The 13,335-nt window shown below is 48.8% G+C and overlaps 1 protein-coding gene across 7 annotated transcripts in view; it reads right to left on the bottom strand.

The window, feature by feature from the left end:
• SETDB1 (SET domain bifurcated histone lysine methyltransferase 1) overlaps nt 1-13,335 on the bottom strand; it is a 142,426-nt gene that overhangs the window by 116,164 nt on the left and 12,927 nt on the right. For all 7 annotated transcript variants that reach the window (XR_010190374.1, XM_063947043.1, XM_063947046.1 and 4 more), the window contains exons 7-9: nt 11,205-11,406; nt 4,543-4,616; nt 3,540-3,730 (exon numbers count right to left, since the gene is read on the bottom strand). Coding sequence is in view for 6 of the 7 variants with exons in the window: in XM_063947043.1 (XP_063803113.1) it covers nt 3,540-3,730; nt 4,543-4,616; nt 11,205-11,406 (467 nt within the window). In the remaining variant the exon portion in view is untranslated. The remainder of the gene's footprint in view (nt 1-3,539; nt 3,731-4,542; nt 4,617-11,204; nt 11,407-13,335) is intronic.

Below are 13,335 nucleotides of genomic sequence, written 5' to 3'. Positions count from 1 at the left end.
CCTCTCGGGCTGGGCTCCGTGGTCACCAGCATCCAATCCTGAATGCCGAATCTGCGGCCCTCTAGAAGATGAGCACTCTATAACCACCACAGGAGAGACACCCTTGTCCTTGGATATAGGGTTATCCGCTGATGCATCTGAAGATGCGATCCGGACCATTTGTCCAGCAGATCCCACTGAAAAGTTCTTGCGTGAAATCTGCCGAATGGAATTGCTTCGTAGGAAGCCACCATTTTTACCAGGACCCTTGTGCAATGATGCACTGTTTTTAGGAGGTTCCTGACTAGCTCGGATAACTCCCTGGCTTTCTCTTCCGGGAGAAACACCTTTTTCTGGACTGTGTCCAGAATCATCCCTAGGCACAGCAGACGTGTCGTCGGGATCAGCTGCGATTTTGGAATATTTAGAATCCACCCGTGCTGTTGTAGCAGTATCCGAGATAGTGCTACTCCGACCTCCAACTGTTCCCTGGACTATGCCCTTATCAGGAGATCGTCCAAGTAAGGGATAATTAAGACGCCTTTTCTTCGAAGAAGAATCATCATTTCGGCCATTACCTTGGTAAAGACCCGGGGTGCCGTGGACAATCCAAACGGCAGCGTCTGAAACTGATAGTGACAGTTCTGCCCCACGAACCTGAGGTACCCTTAGTGAGAAGGGCAAATTTGGGACATAGAAGGTAAGCATCCCTGATGTCCCGGGACACTATATAGTCCCCTTCTTCCTGGTTCGTTATCACTGCTCTGAGTGACTCCATCTTGATTTGAACCTTTGTAAGTGTTCAAAAAATTTTTTTAGAATAAGTCTCACCTAGCCTTCTGGCTTCAGTACCACAATATAGTGTGGAATAATACCCCTTTTCTTGTAGTAGGAGGGGTAATTTAATTATCACCTGCTGGGAATACAGCTTGTGAATTTTTTCCCATACTGCCTCCTTGTCGGAGGGAGACCTTGGTAAAGCAGACTTCAGGAGCCTGCGAAGGGGAAACGTCTCGACATTCCAATCTGTACCCCTGGGATACTACTTGTAGGATCCAGGGGTCCTGTACGGTCTCAGCGCCATGCTGAGAACTTGTCAGAAGCGGTGGAACGCTTCTGTTCCTGGGAATGGGCTGCCTGCTGCAGTCTTCTTCCCTTTCCTCTATCCCTGGGCAGATATGATCTTATAGGGACGAAAGGACTGAGGCTGAAAAGACGGTGTCTTTTTCTGCAGAGATGTGACTTAGGGTAAAAACGGCGGATTTTCCAGCAGTTGCCGTGGCCACCAGGTCCGATGGACCGACCCCAAATAACTCCTCTTCCTTTATACGGCAATACACCTTTGTGCCGTTTGGAATCTGCATCACCTGACCACTGTCGTGTCCATAACATCTTCTGGCAGATATGGACATCGCATTTACTCTTGATGCCAGAGTGCAAATATCCCTCTGTGCATCTCGCATATATAGAAATGCATCCTTTAAATGCTCTATAGTCAATAAAATACTGTCCCTGTCAAGGGTATCAATATTTTTAGTCAGGGAATCCGACCAAGCCACCCCAGCTCTGCACATCCAGGCTGAGGCGATCGCTGGTCGCAGTATAACACCAGTATGTGTGTATATACTTTTTATGATATTTTCCCAGCCTCCTGTCAGCTGGTCCTTGAGGACGGCCCTATCTATAGACGGTACCGCCACTTGTTTTGATAAGCGTGTGAGCGCCTTATCCACCCTAAGGGGTGTTTCCCAACGCGCCCTAACTTCTGGCGGGAAAGGGTATACCGCCCATAATTTTCTATCGGGGGGAACCCACGCATCATCACACACTTTATTTAATTTATCTGATTCAGGAAAAACTACGGTAGTTTTTTCACATCCCACATAATACCCTCTTTTGTGGTACTTGTAGTATCAGAAATATGTAACACCTCCTTCATTGCCTTTAACGTGTGGCCCTAATAAGGAATACGTTTGTTTATTCACCGTCGACACTGGATTCAGTGTCCCTGTCTGTGTCTGTGTCGACCGACTAAAGTAAACGGGCGTTTTAAAACCCCTGACGGTGTTTTTGAGACGTCTGGACCGGTACTAATTGTTTGTCGGCCGTCTCATGTCGTCAACCGACCTTGCAGCGTGTTGACATTATCACGTAATTTCCTAAATAAGCCATCCATTCCGGTGTCGACTCCCTAGAGAGTGACATCACCATTACAGGCAATTGCTCCGCCTCCTCACCAACATCGTCCTCATACATGTCGACACACACGTACCGACACACAGCACACACACAGGGAATGCTCTGATAGAGGACAGGACCCACTAGCCCTTTGGAGAGACAGAGGGAGAGTTTACCAGCACACACCAAAAACGCTATAATTATATAGGGACAACCTTATATAAGTGTTTTCCCTTATAGCATCTTTTTTATATATTTCTAACGCCAATTTAGTGCCCCCCCTCTCTGTTTTAACCCTGTTTCTGTAGTGCAGTGCAGGGGAGAGCCTGGGAGCCTTCCCTCCAGCCTTTCTGTGAGGGAAAATGGCGCTGTGTGCTGAGGAGATAGGCCCCGCCCCTTTTTCGGCGGCCTCGTCTCCCGCTCTTAACGGATTCTGGCAGGGGTTAAATATCTCCATATAGCCTCCGGAGGCTATATGTGAGGTATTTTTTGCCAAAATAGGTATTCATTTGCCTCCCAGGGCGCCCCCTTCCCAGCGCCCTGCACCCTCAGTGACTGCCGTGTGAAGTGTGCTGAGAGGAAAATGGCGCACAGCTGCAGTGCTGTGCGCTACCTTTAGAAGACTGAGGAGTCTTCTGCCGCCGATTCTGGACCTCTTCTTACTTCAGCATCTGCAAGGGGGCCGGCGGCAAGGCTCCGGTGACCATCCAGGCTGTACCTGTGATCGTCCCTCTGGAGCTGATGTCCAGTAGCCAAGAAGCCAATCCATCCTGCACGCAGGTGAGTTCACTTCTTCTCCCCTAAGTCCCTCGTTGCAGTGATCCTGTTGCCAGCAGGACTCACTGTAAAATAAAAAACCTAAGCTAAACTTTTCTAAGCAGCTCTTTAGGAGAGCCACCTAGATTGCACCCTTCTCGGCCGGGCACAAAAATCTAACTGGCTTGGAGGAGGGTCATAGGGGGAGGAGCCAGTGCACACCACCTGATCGGAAAGCTTTACTTTTGTGCCCTGTCTCCTGCGGAGCCGCTATTCCCCATGGTCCTTTCAGGAACCCCAGCATCCACTAGGACGATAGAGAAAAGCTCTTTTCAGGGCTGCTTAGCGCAGCCCCACCTGTTCGTGACCTGCACTGCAGGCACCAACTAACAAACTGAGCTCCAGTGCCCGAAGGTGGGGCTATAGAGGAGGTGGTGCAGTGCATCCTGGGAACAGTTCAAGTTTTAGCCTGTTAGTGCCTCAGATCAAGATCCAACTCTCACCCTGATGTATTCCCTGTGGAATTCCAGTGAACACCCCGCTGCAGAAACAATTAAATACCGCCCTTTATATACTTAGCCAGTCAGAAACCGCATCATGAGGAGCCAGTGACAGTCTGCTCTTACCAAGAATAAAATCTTCACCAAGCTCCCATCTACTTCTTCAACCTTGGACTTCCACCAGGTGCCCTCCCACTCTGTCTTGATCAGCTGACCGCTTTTGAGCAGAACCATTGGCCGGTTAGGGTAGACAGTGATATACTCCTCAATGAAGTCTCGACATGAAACATCTTCAATGTCCTCCCAGGACTTACTGACTGGGATGGAGATGGAGAGGGGAATATTGGTGACCATCGCATGCAACCACTAACCGTTACCCACCATGAGCAGTTCACGACCAGTCTAATTTATCACTGACACCTAAAAACTTTTCTGCAGCAATTGATCCCACTTATACTCATATAGATTCCAGCATGACACACAAAGCGACGTCTTAAAGGTGCGCTACTATACTATAATGCAGGAACGGGGGAAATTCTATTACAGGCAATGTGCCATATACGGTAGGTTCAAGTTGTCCTGCGTATCCCTATGCAATGTTGCCGGGTGCGATGTTCCATTACGGAACAGTACATCATAGAAACATAGAATGTGATGGCAGATAAGAACCACTAGGCCCATGTAATCTGCCCATGTATACACATTTACACACCAAGGTTCATTTTTGTCAGGAGACAACTAACCTACCAGTATATTTTGGGATTGTGGGAGGAAACCAGAGTACCCGGAGGAAACCCACGCCAGTACAGAGAAAATATACAAACTCCACACAGCTAGCGCCACGGTGGGAATCGAACCCATGACCTCAGTGCTGCGCGGCTGTAATGCTAACCATTACACTGTCCGTGCTGTCCATCGTACATCACCTGTAACTGAATCATCTCCAAAGGGTGGGAAACGATCTGAAATGTATAGTTCTATAGTTATTAATACATCAACACACCCCGTGCCAGGCTTCCGAAACGCCTCTATAATGTGACTCTATACTAACTTCTATTTCATCATTAACTACTGTCCCCAGCCGAGATGTCTCAGTTCAAGTAGTTACCAGAATGTCATTAACACTCACGTGGTCTGCAGATAGGGTACAGCTCTGACTGTGTGACATACGATGCGTAGCCGTCATCAAAGAATATCAGAAACCTAAGGAACAGCAATCAACATATTACAAGTGTACAGATCCCGACAACACCCCTGAGGCCTCGCCGAGGATGCAGCGCTTAGCAGGTGGGCTGACCTCACGATAGGGTTGTAATATTACAATTCTAAACTAAGTTACCTAGAAATTCAAAGAGTGATTGACCTGCAGTGCGCAAGTTATGTTTATTGATTCCGCCGTCCTCATAGGAGGACACTGAAGAGCAACACTGAGTGCTGATGTCTGGGAGTTACTGCAGCCATAGCTATATGAAATGACAGATGTCGCAGCAAGCCCAAGCAATGGATGAACTTCAACACTAAATACTACATTGCCTTGTATGTAGATTAGAATACATTCTAAGAGCCTAATTCAGACCTGATAGCAAACCTCTGCTAATTGGCAGAGGAGCGATCAGATTGTCGTCGCCCCATGCAAGTCTGCGTACGTCGTGCGAAAAGCGTTGCAAACGCCGGCCAGCTGCAAATCTGTTCGCAACTCACTCACCATCGAATGATTTTTCCAGTCTGTGCGCAGCCCAGTACTTACTCCTAGAGTCCGAAAGAATCAGGCTGATCGGGGCCGGAGTGGACGTCACACACCCTCCCTGAAAACGCTTGGGAGCGCCTCCGTTTTTCCTGACACTCCCAGAAAACGGCCAGTTACCACCCCCCAAACGTCCGCTTCCTGTCAATCAATCTGTGTTCGCATAGCGATAAAAAAAAAAAGACTGATTTTTTTTCTGCAGTTTGCCCTTAAGGGTGCGCATTACGATCCGTACGCATGCGCAGTCCATCGATCATCAGCCGCCTTGTGATTTCGCACAACAGCGATCCGGTCTGAATTAGGCCCCAAGTCCAGTAAGAAAGAGAAGGCAAATTGGTGGGAATAAATAAGAATTTACTTACCGATAATTCTATTTCTCGTAGTCCGTAGTGGATGCTGGGACTTCCGTAAGGACCATGGGGGATAGCGGCTCCGCAGGAGACTGGGCACAAAAGTAAAAGCTTTAGACTAGCTGGTGTGCACTGGCTCCTCCCCCTATGACCCTCCTCCAAGCCTCAGTTAGGATACTGTGCCCGGACGAGCGTACATAATAAGGAAGGATTTTGAATCCCGGGTAAGACTCATACCAGCCACACCAATCACACCGTACAACCTGTGATCTGAACCCAGTTAACAGTATGATAAACGTAGGAGCCTCTGAAAAGATGGCTCACAACAATAAACAACCCGATTTTTTTGTAACTATAACTATATACAAGTATTGCAGACAATCCGCACTTGGGATGGGCGCCCAGCATCCACTACGGACTACGAGAAATAGAATTATCGGTAAGTAAATTCTTATTTTCTCTGACGTCCTAGTGGATGCTGGGACTTCCGTAAGGACCATGGGGATTATACCAAAGCTCCCAAACGGGCGGGAGAGTGCGGATGACTCTGCAGCACCGAATGAGAGAACTCCAGGTCCTCCTCAGCCAGGGTATCAAATTTGTAGAATTTAGCAAACGTGTTTGCCCCTGACCAAGTAGCTGCTCGGCAAAGTTGTAAAGCCGAGACCCCTCGGGCAGCCGCCCAAGATGAGCCCACTTTCCTTGTGGAATGGGCTTTTACAGATTTTGGCTGTGGCAGGCCTGCCACAGAATGTGCAAGCTGAATTGTACTACAAATCCAACGAGCAATCGTCTGCTTAGAAGCAGGAGCACCCAGCTTGTTGGGTGCGTACAGGATAAACAGCGAGTCAGATTTTCTGACTCCAGCCGTCCTGGAAACATATTTTCAGGGCCCTGACTACGTCCAGCAACTTGGAGTCCTCCAAGTCCCTAGTTGCCGCAGGTACCACAATAGGCTGGTTCATGTGAAACGCTGAAACCACCTTAAGGAGAAATTGAGGGCGAGTCCTCAGTTCTGCCCTGTCTGAATGAAAAATGAGGTAAGGGCTTTTATATGATAAAGCCGCCAATTCAGAGACACGCCTGGCTGAAGCCAGGGCTAACAGCATGACCACTTTCCATGTGAGATATTTCAATTCCACAGTGGTGAGTGGTTCAAACCAATGTGATTTTAGGAGACTCAACACTACATTGAGATCCCAAGGTGCCACTGGAGGCACAAAAGGAGGCTGTATATGCAGTACCCCTTTGACAAACGTCTGAACTTCAGGCACTGAAGCCAGTTCTTTTTGGAAGAAGATTGACAGGGCCGAAATTTGAACCTTAATGGACCCTAATTTTAGGCCCATAGATAGTCCTGTTTGCAGGAAATGCAGGAAACAACCCAGTTGAAATTCCTCTGTAGGGGCCTTCTTGGCCTCACACCACGCAACATATTTCCACCAAATGCGGTGATAATGTTTTGCGGTTACATCCTTTCTGGCCTTGACCAGGGTAGGGATGACTTCATCTGGAATGCCTTTTTCCTTCAGGATCCGGCGTTCAACCTCCATGCCGTCAAACGCAGCCACGGTAAGTCTTGAAACAGACAAGGTCCCTGCTGGAGCAGGTCCTTTCTGAGAGGTAGAGGCCACGGGTCCTCCGTGAGCATCTCTTGCAGTTCCGGGTACCAAGTTCTTCTTGGCCAATCCGGAGCCACGAGTATAGTTCTTACTCCTCTCCTTCTTATGATTCTCAGTACTTTGGGTATGAGAGGCAGAGGAGGGAATACATACACCGACTGGTACACCCACGGTGTTACCAGAGCGTCCACCGCTATTGCCTGAGGGTCCCTTGACCTGGCGCAATATCTGTCCAGTTTTTTGTTGAGACGGGACGCCATCATGTCCACCTTTGGTTTTTCCCAACGGTTTACAATCACTTGGAAGACTTCTGGGTGAAGTCCCCACTCCCCCGGGTGGAGGTCGTGTCTGCTGAGGAAGTCTGCTTCCCAGTTGTCCACTCCCGGAATGAACACTGCTGACAGTGCTACCACATGATTTTCCGCCCAGCGGAGAATCCTTGCAGCTTCTGCCATTGCCCTCCTGCTTCTTGTGCCGCCCTGTCTGTTGACGTGGGCGACTGCCGTGATGTTGTCCGATTGGATCAATACCGACTGACCCTGAAGCAGAGGCCTTGCTTGACTTAGGGCATTGTAAATGGCCCTTAGTTCCAGGATATTTATGTGAAGAGACGTTTCCATGCTTGACCACAAGCCCTGGAAATTTCTTCCCTGTGTGACTGCTCCCCAGCCTCTCAGACTGGCATCCGTGGTCACCAGCATCCAATCCTGAATGCCGAATCTGCGGCCCTCTAGAAGATGAGCACTCTGTAACCACCACAGGAGAGACACCCTTGTCCTTGGAGATAGGGTTATCCGCTGATGCATCTGAAGATGCGATCCGGACCATTTGTCCAGCAGATCCCACTGAAAAGTTCTTGCGTGGAATCTTCCGAATGGAATTGCTTCGTAAGAAGCCACCATTTTTCCCAGGACTCTCGTGCATTGATGCACTGACACTTGGCCTGGTTTTAGGAGGTTCCTGACTAGCTCGGATAACTCCCTGGCCTTCTCCTCCGGGAGAAACACCTTTTTCTGGACTGTGTCCAGAATCATCCCCAGGAACAGTAGACGTGTTGTTGGAATCAGCTGTGATTTTGGGATATTTAGAATCCACCCGTGCTGACGTAGCACTACCTGAGACAGTGCTACTCCGAACTCTAACTGTTCCCTGGATCTTGCCCTTATCAGGAGATCGTCCAAGTAAGGGATAATTAAGACGCCTTCTCTTCGAAGAAGAATCATCATTTCGGCCATTACCTTGGTAAAGACCCGGGGTGCCATGGACAATCCAAACGGCAGCGTCTGAAACTGATAATGACAGTTTTGAACCACAAACCTGAGGTACCCCTGGTGAGAAGGGAAGATTGGGACATGGAGATAAGCATCTTTGATGTCCAGAGATACCATATAGTCCCCTTCTTCCAGGTTCGCTATCACTGCTCTGAGTGATTCCATCTTGAATTTGAACCTTTTTATGTAAGTGTTCAAGGATTTCAGATTTAAAATTGGTCTCACCGAGCCGTCCGGCTTCGGTACCCCAAACAGCGTGGAATAATACCCCTCTCCCTGTTGTAGTAGGGGTACCTTGATTATCACCTGCTGGGAATACAGCTTGTGAATAGCTTCCAATACAGCCTCCCTGTCGGAGGGAGGCGTTGGAAGAGCAGACTTCAGGAATCGGCGAGGGGGAGACGTCTCGAATTCCAATTTGTACCCCTGTGATACTACCTGCAGGATCCAGGGGTCCACTTGCGAGTGAGCCCACTGCGCGTTGAAATTTTTGAGACGGGCCCCCACCGTGCCTGAGTCCGCTTGTAAAGCCCCAGCGTCATGCTGAAGACTTGGCAGAAGCGGGGGAGGGCTTCTGCTCCTGGGAAGAGGCTGCCTGGTGCAGTCTTTTTCCTCTTCCTCTGCCCCGGGGCAGAAATGAGTGGCCTTTTGCTCGCTTGTTCTTATAGGAACGAAAGGACTGAGTTTGAAAAGACGGTGTCTTTTTCTGCTGAAAGGTGACCTGGGGTAAAAAGGTGGACTTTCCAGCCGTTGCCGTGGCCACCAGGTCTGATAGACCGACCCCAAATAACTCCTCCCCTTTATACGGCAATACTTCCATATGTCGTTTGGAATCTGCATCACCTGACCACTGTCGCGTCCATAACGCCCTTCTGGCAGAAATGGACATCGCACTTACTCTTGATGCCAGGGTGCAAATATCCCTCTGTGCATCACGCATATATAGTAATGCATCCTTTAAATGCTCTATAGTTAATAAAATACTGTCCCTATCCAGGGTATCAATATTTTCAGTCAGGGAATCCGACCAAGCCACTCCAGCGCTGCACATCCAGGCTGAGGCGATTGCTGGTCGCAGTATAACACCAGTATGTGTGTATATACCTTTTAGGATATTTTTCAGCCTTCTATCAGCTGGTTCCTTGAGGGCGGCCGTATCAGGAGACGGTAACGCCACTTGTTTTGATAAGCGTGTGAGCGCCTTATCTACCCTAGGGGGTGTTTCCCAACGTGCCCTAACCTCTGGCGGGAAAGGGTATAGTGCCAATAATTTGTTAGAAATCAGCAGTTTTTTATCAGGGGAAACCCACGCTTTATCACACACCTCATTTAATTCCTCTGATTCAGGAAAAACTACTGGTAGTTTTTTCACACCCCACATAATACCCTTTTTTTGTGGTACTTGTAGTGTCAGAAATGTTCAATGCCTCCTTCATTGCCGTGATCATGTAACGTGTGGCCCTACTGGACATTACGTTTGTCTCCTCACCGTCGACACTGGATTCAGTATCCGTGTCTGGGTCTGTGTCGACCATCTGAGGTAACGGGCGTTTTAGCGCCCCTGACGGTGTCTGAGACGCCTGAACAGGCACTAACTGATTTGCCGGCTGTCTCATGTCGTCAACAGTTTTTTGCAAAGTGCTGACATTGTCACGTAATTCTTTAAATACGACCATCCAGTCAGGTGTCGACTCCCTAGGGGGTGACATCACTAACACAGGCAATTGCTCTGCTTCCACATCATTTTCCTCCTCATACATGTCGACACAATCGTACCGACACCCAGCACACACACAGGGAATGCTCTGATAGAGGACAGGACCCCACTAGCCCTTTGGGGAGACAGAGGGAGAGTTTGCCAGCACACACCAGAGCGCTATATATATGCAGGGATAACCTTATATAAGTGTTACTCCCTGTTATAGCTGCTGTATTATATATTAGCTGCCAATAGTGCCCCCCCTCTCTTGTTTTACCCTGATTCTTGTAGCAGGACTGCAGGGGAGAGTCAGGGAGCCTTCCTTCCAGCGGAACTGTGAGGGAAAATGGCGCTTGTGTGCTGAGGAGATAGGCTCCGCCCCCTTCTCGGCGGCCTTTTCTCACGCTTTTTTCAGGAAAACTGGCAGGGGTTAAATGCATCCATATAGCCCAGGAGCTATATGTGATGCATTTCTTTAGCCATATAAGGTTTTTATAGTGTTTTATTGCGTCTCAGGGCGCTCCCCCCCAGCGCCCTGCACCCTCAGTGACCGGAGTGTGAAGTGTGCTGAGAGCAATGGCGCACAGCTGCAGTGCTGTGCGCTACCTTATTTGAAGACAGGAACGTCTTCTGCCGCCGCTTTCTCCGGACCTCTTCGCTCTTCTGGCTCTGTAAGGGGGCCGGCGGCGCGGCTCCGGGACCCATCCAGGCTGAACCTGTGATCGTCCCTCTGGAGCTAATGTCCAGTAGCCAAGAAGCCCAATCCACTCTGCACGCAGGTGAGTTCGCTTCTTCTCCCCTTAGTCCCACGATGCAGTGAGCCTGTTGCCAGCAGTACTCACTGAAAATAAAAAACCTATTTAAACTTTTACTTCTAAGCAGCTCAGGAGAGCCACCTAGCATGCACTCTTCTCGTTCGGGCACAAAAATCTAACTGAGGCTTGGAGGAGGGTCATAGGGGGGAGGAGCCAGTGCACACCAGCTAGTCTAAAGCTTTTACTTTTGTGCCCAGTCTCCTGCGGAGCCGCTATCCCCCATGGTCCTTACGGAAGTCCCATCATCCACTAGGACGTCAGAGAAAACTAAGGATTTATAGCGCCGTCACCTCATTTTATTCTTGTTGCTGGGAGGCTCCGCCACAATTCCAGCGTAAAGCCACACTTGGTTTCCATCTTTGTACTTCGCAACCACCCTGCTCCCTACAAGCAACTTTTCAGTGGCCGGGTGGTAGTCGTAGGCCACGTGGTTCCCGGACAGCAGGCTCTTCCCTTTGTTGTCAAACTTCACTTTGTACTTTTTACCTGCCCCTGGAGGAAGGACAGACAGATTACAGCACACAACCAGATAATATGTTGAAACATACAAAGGAAATACTCCCATGAATTCCTTTAGATTAGCGTACGGTAAACTCAGGCGAGCACCGTATTAGTAATCATTTGCTCACACTGATCCCCATAACTGTACATTCTGCAGAATACACTATGAAATTCATCAATGTATGGGAGATACTGTGATAATGCATCCCTAAAGAAGATTATAAGATTATTATAACTCCCCATTGAGCTTTTGGACCATAAATAAGCTTTTATACAGCTGGAAGTGTGGCTTGGATGCCACTGATGAGAGTTGCCAGTACACCACATTAATCCACCTTCATCACTAGCTTGTGGTCACACTTTGTTTTTCCAGGACTTATAACATCTTGTTCCTTACATTGCAGACCATCAACTTCTTCGTAAATGGTATCCAGTTCATCGGGCACATAGAATGTACTGCCTGTGCAAGGCCTTAACCTTGACCAATGTTGCTGACTCCCGTTCCCCAGACAGACACCACTCACATTTGGGAGCGTCCTTCCTACCAACCTCAGGACACACAAGTTGCCAGATCATACCTCTGCTAGCCCGCCAGTTTCAGTGGCTCAAAGTCTCCCAGTGTGAGATGAAAGCAACAAGCCTATACACTGGCTAACAGATTCTACCGATCAGGCTATCCTACAAGCAGGAGAAATACTTACCCAGCTACCAGACTTTTTCCATGCCATGATATAAGTTTCTCACCATGTGCCAGCGGAGCGGCCATCTTGGGTTCTCAATACATCTTTAGCATTGGCTCTAGTGCAAGGGACTGCTCGACTGCTACTCTGCTGTCCTCTGTCAGAGTTCTACAAACGCCTAGTCTTCATTATCAAGCTGGACCCAACTTCACTGTCACATTGGGCGAGTCAGCACTGGGAGAGTGGCACTAATAGTTCCTCTCAGCAATCGGAGCATGTGCGCTACTATTGTACATCATACGAGGGGTGCGCAATAAGTTTCTGGATGCATAAAAAGTAATATTGAGAAAAAGTGAACACTACATATTTTTTTAAAAAAAGCCATGTCGACCTTTTCATGTGTTGACCTTTCATGTGTCGACCATGTTACTGTCGACCAATGGTGGTCGACCTTAACATTGTCGACTATCTGAACGGATATCCATGAGTGGTATGGTAGCTACAAGACCATTCTTGGCCACAAAAACATCCACCATCTATCTGCTTGGCCATGTTGCACTCACGTTGGAACTTCTGTGTTGGCAAACCTCTGGTCTTGGGGTCAAAACTGTAGATCCAGAATTCATCGCCACTGATGATCTCCCAGACAGAGTTTTCATGACTGCCATCAAACCTGGCCAGCATGTTCCGGCACCAAGTCACCCGAGCCTCCACCTGCTCAAGTCAGTGTGCAGAAACATTGCTCAGGCCAAGCTTTTCACGGAGTATCAAGCAGACGGATCCTGATGAGATGACTCTTCTCTAACTGTGCCACGGTCACCCTGGTGTCCACCTCAACTATGGTCTGCATGGTAGCAACGTTGTCCTTGGTGATGGTGGATGCAGGTCAGCCGCAACGCTCATCATCTTCTAGGAACCCCAAGGGCCGAAATTTTGCAAACCACTCAAACACAATGATTTAAGGCGGTGCTTCCTCCCCAAAAGCAGCTTGCAGTTGGTCAGTGCTCTCCTGCTGTTGTAGACCACTCCTGTAGTGCTAGAAGATCATAACGAGTCTATGAAGGAAGGGAAGATGCGGACTACTTCTGAGTGCAGTGCTGCTTATGTACGGTTCTGTGCCCTGACATCTCACAAGAGCTTTAGTCGGAGATTACAGGTCACAACCATACAGTCAGATTGTGTCTACTCTACCTATGTACTGCACACCCGGAAAGTTACTGCACACCCCTCTATAGCGCCC

This window comes from Pseudophryne corroboree, chromosome 12 (assembly GCF_028390025.1).
Source record: "Pseudophryne corroboree isolate aPseCor3 chromosome 12, aPseCor3.hap2, whole genome shotgun sequence".
NCBI classification, from domain to species: domain Eukaryota; kingdom Metazoa; phylum Chordata; class Amphibia; order Anura; family Myobatrachidae; genus Pseudophryne; species Pseudophryne corroboree.
Note: the sequence above shows the minus strand (reverse complement) of the source record. Positions and strands in the feature narration are given on the sequence as shown.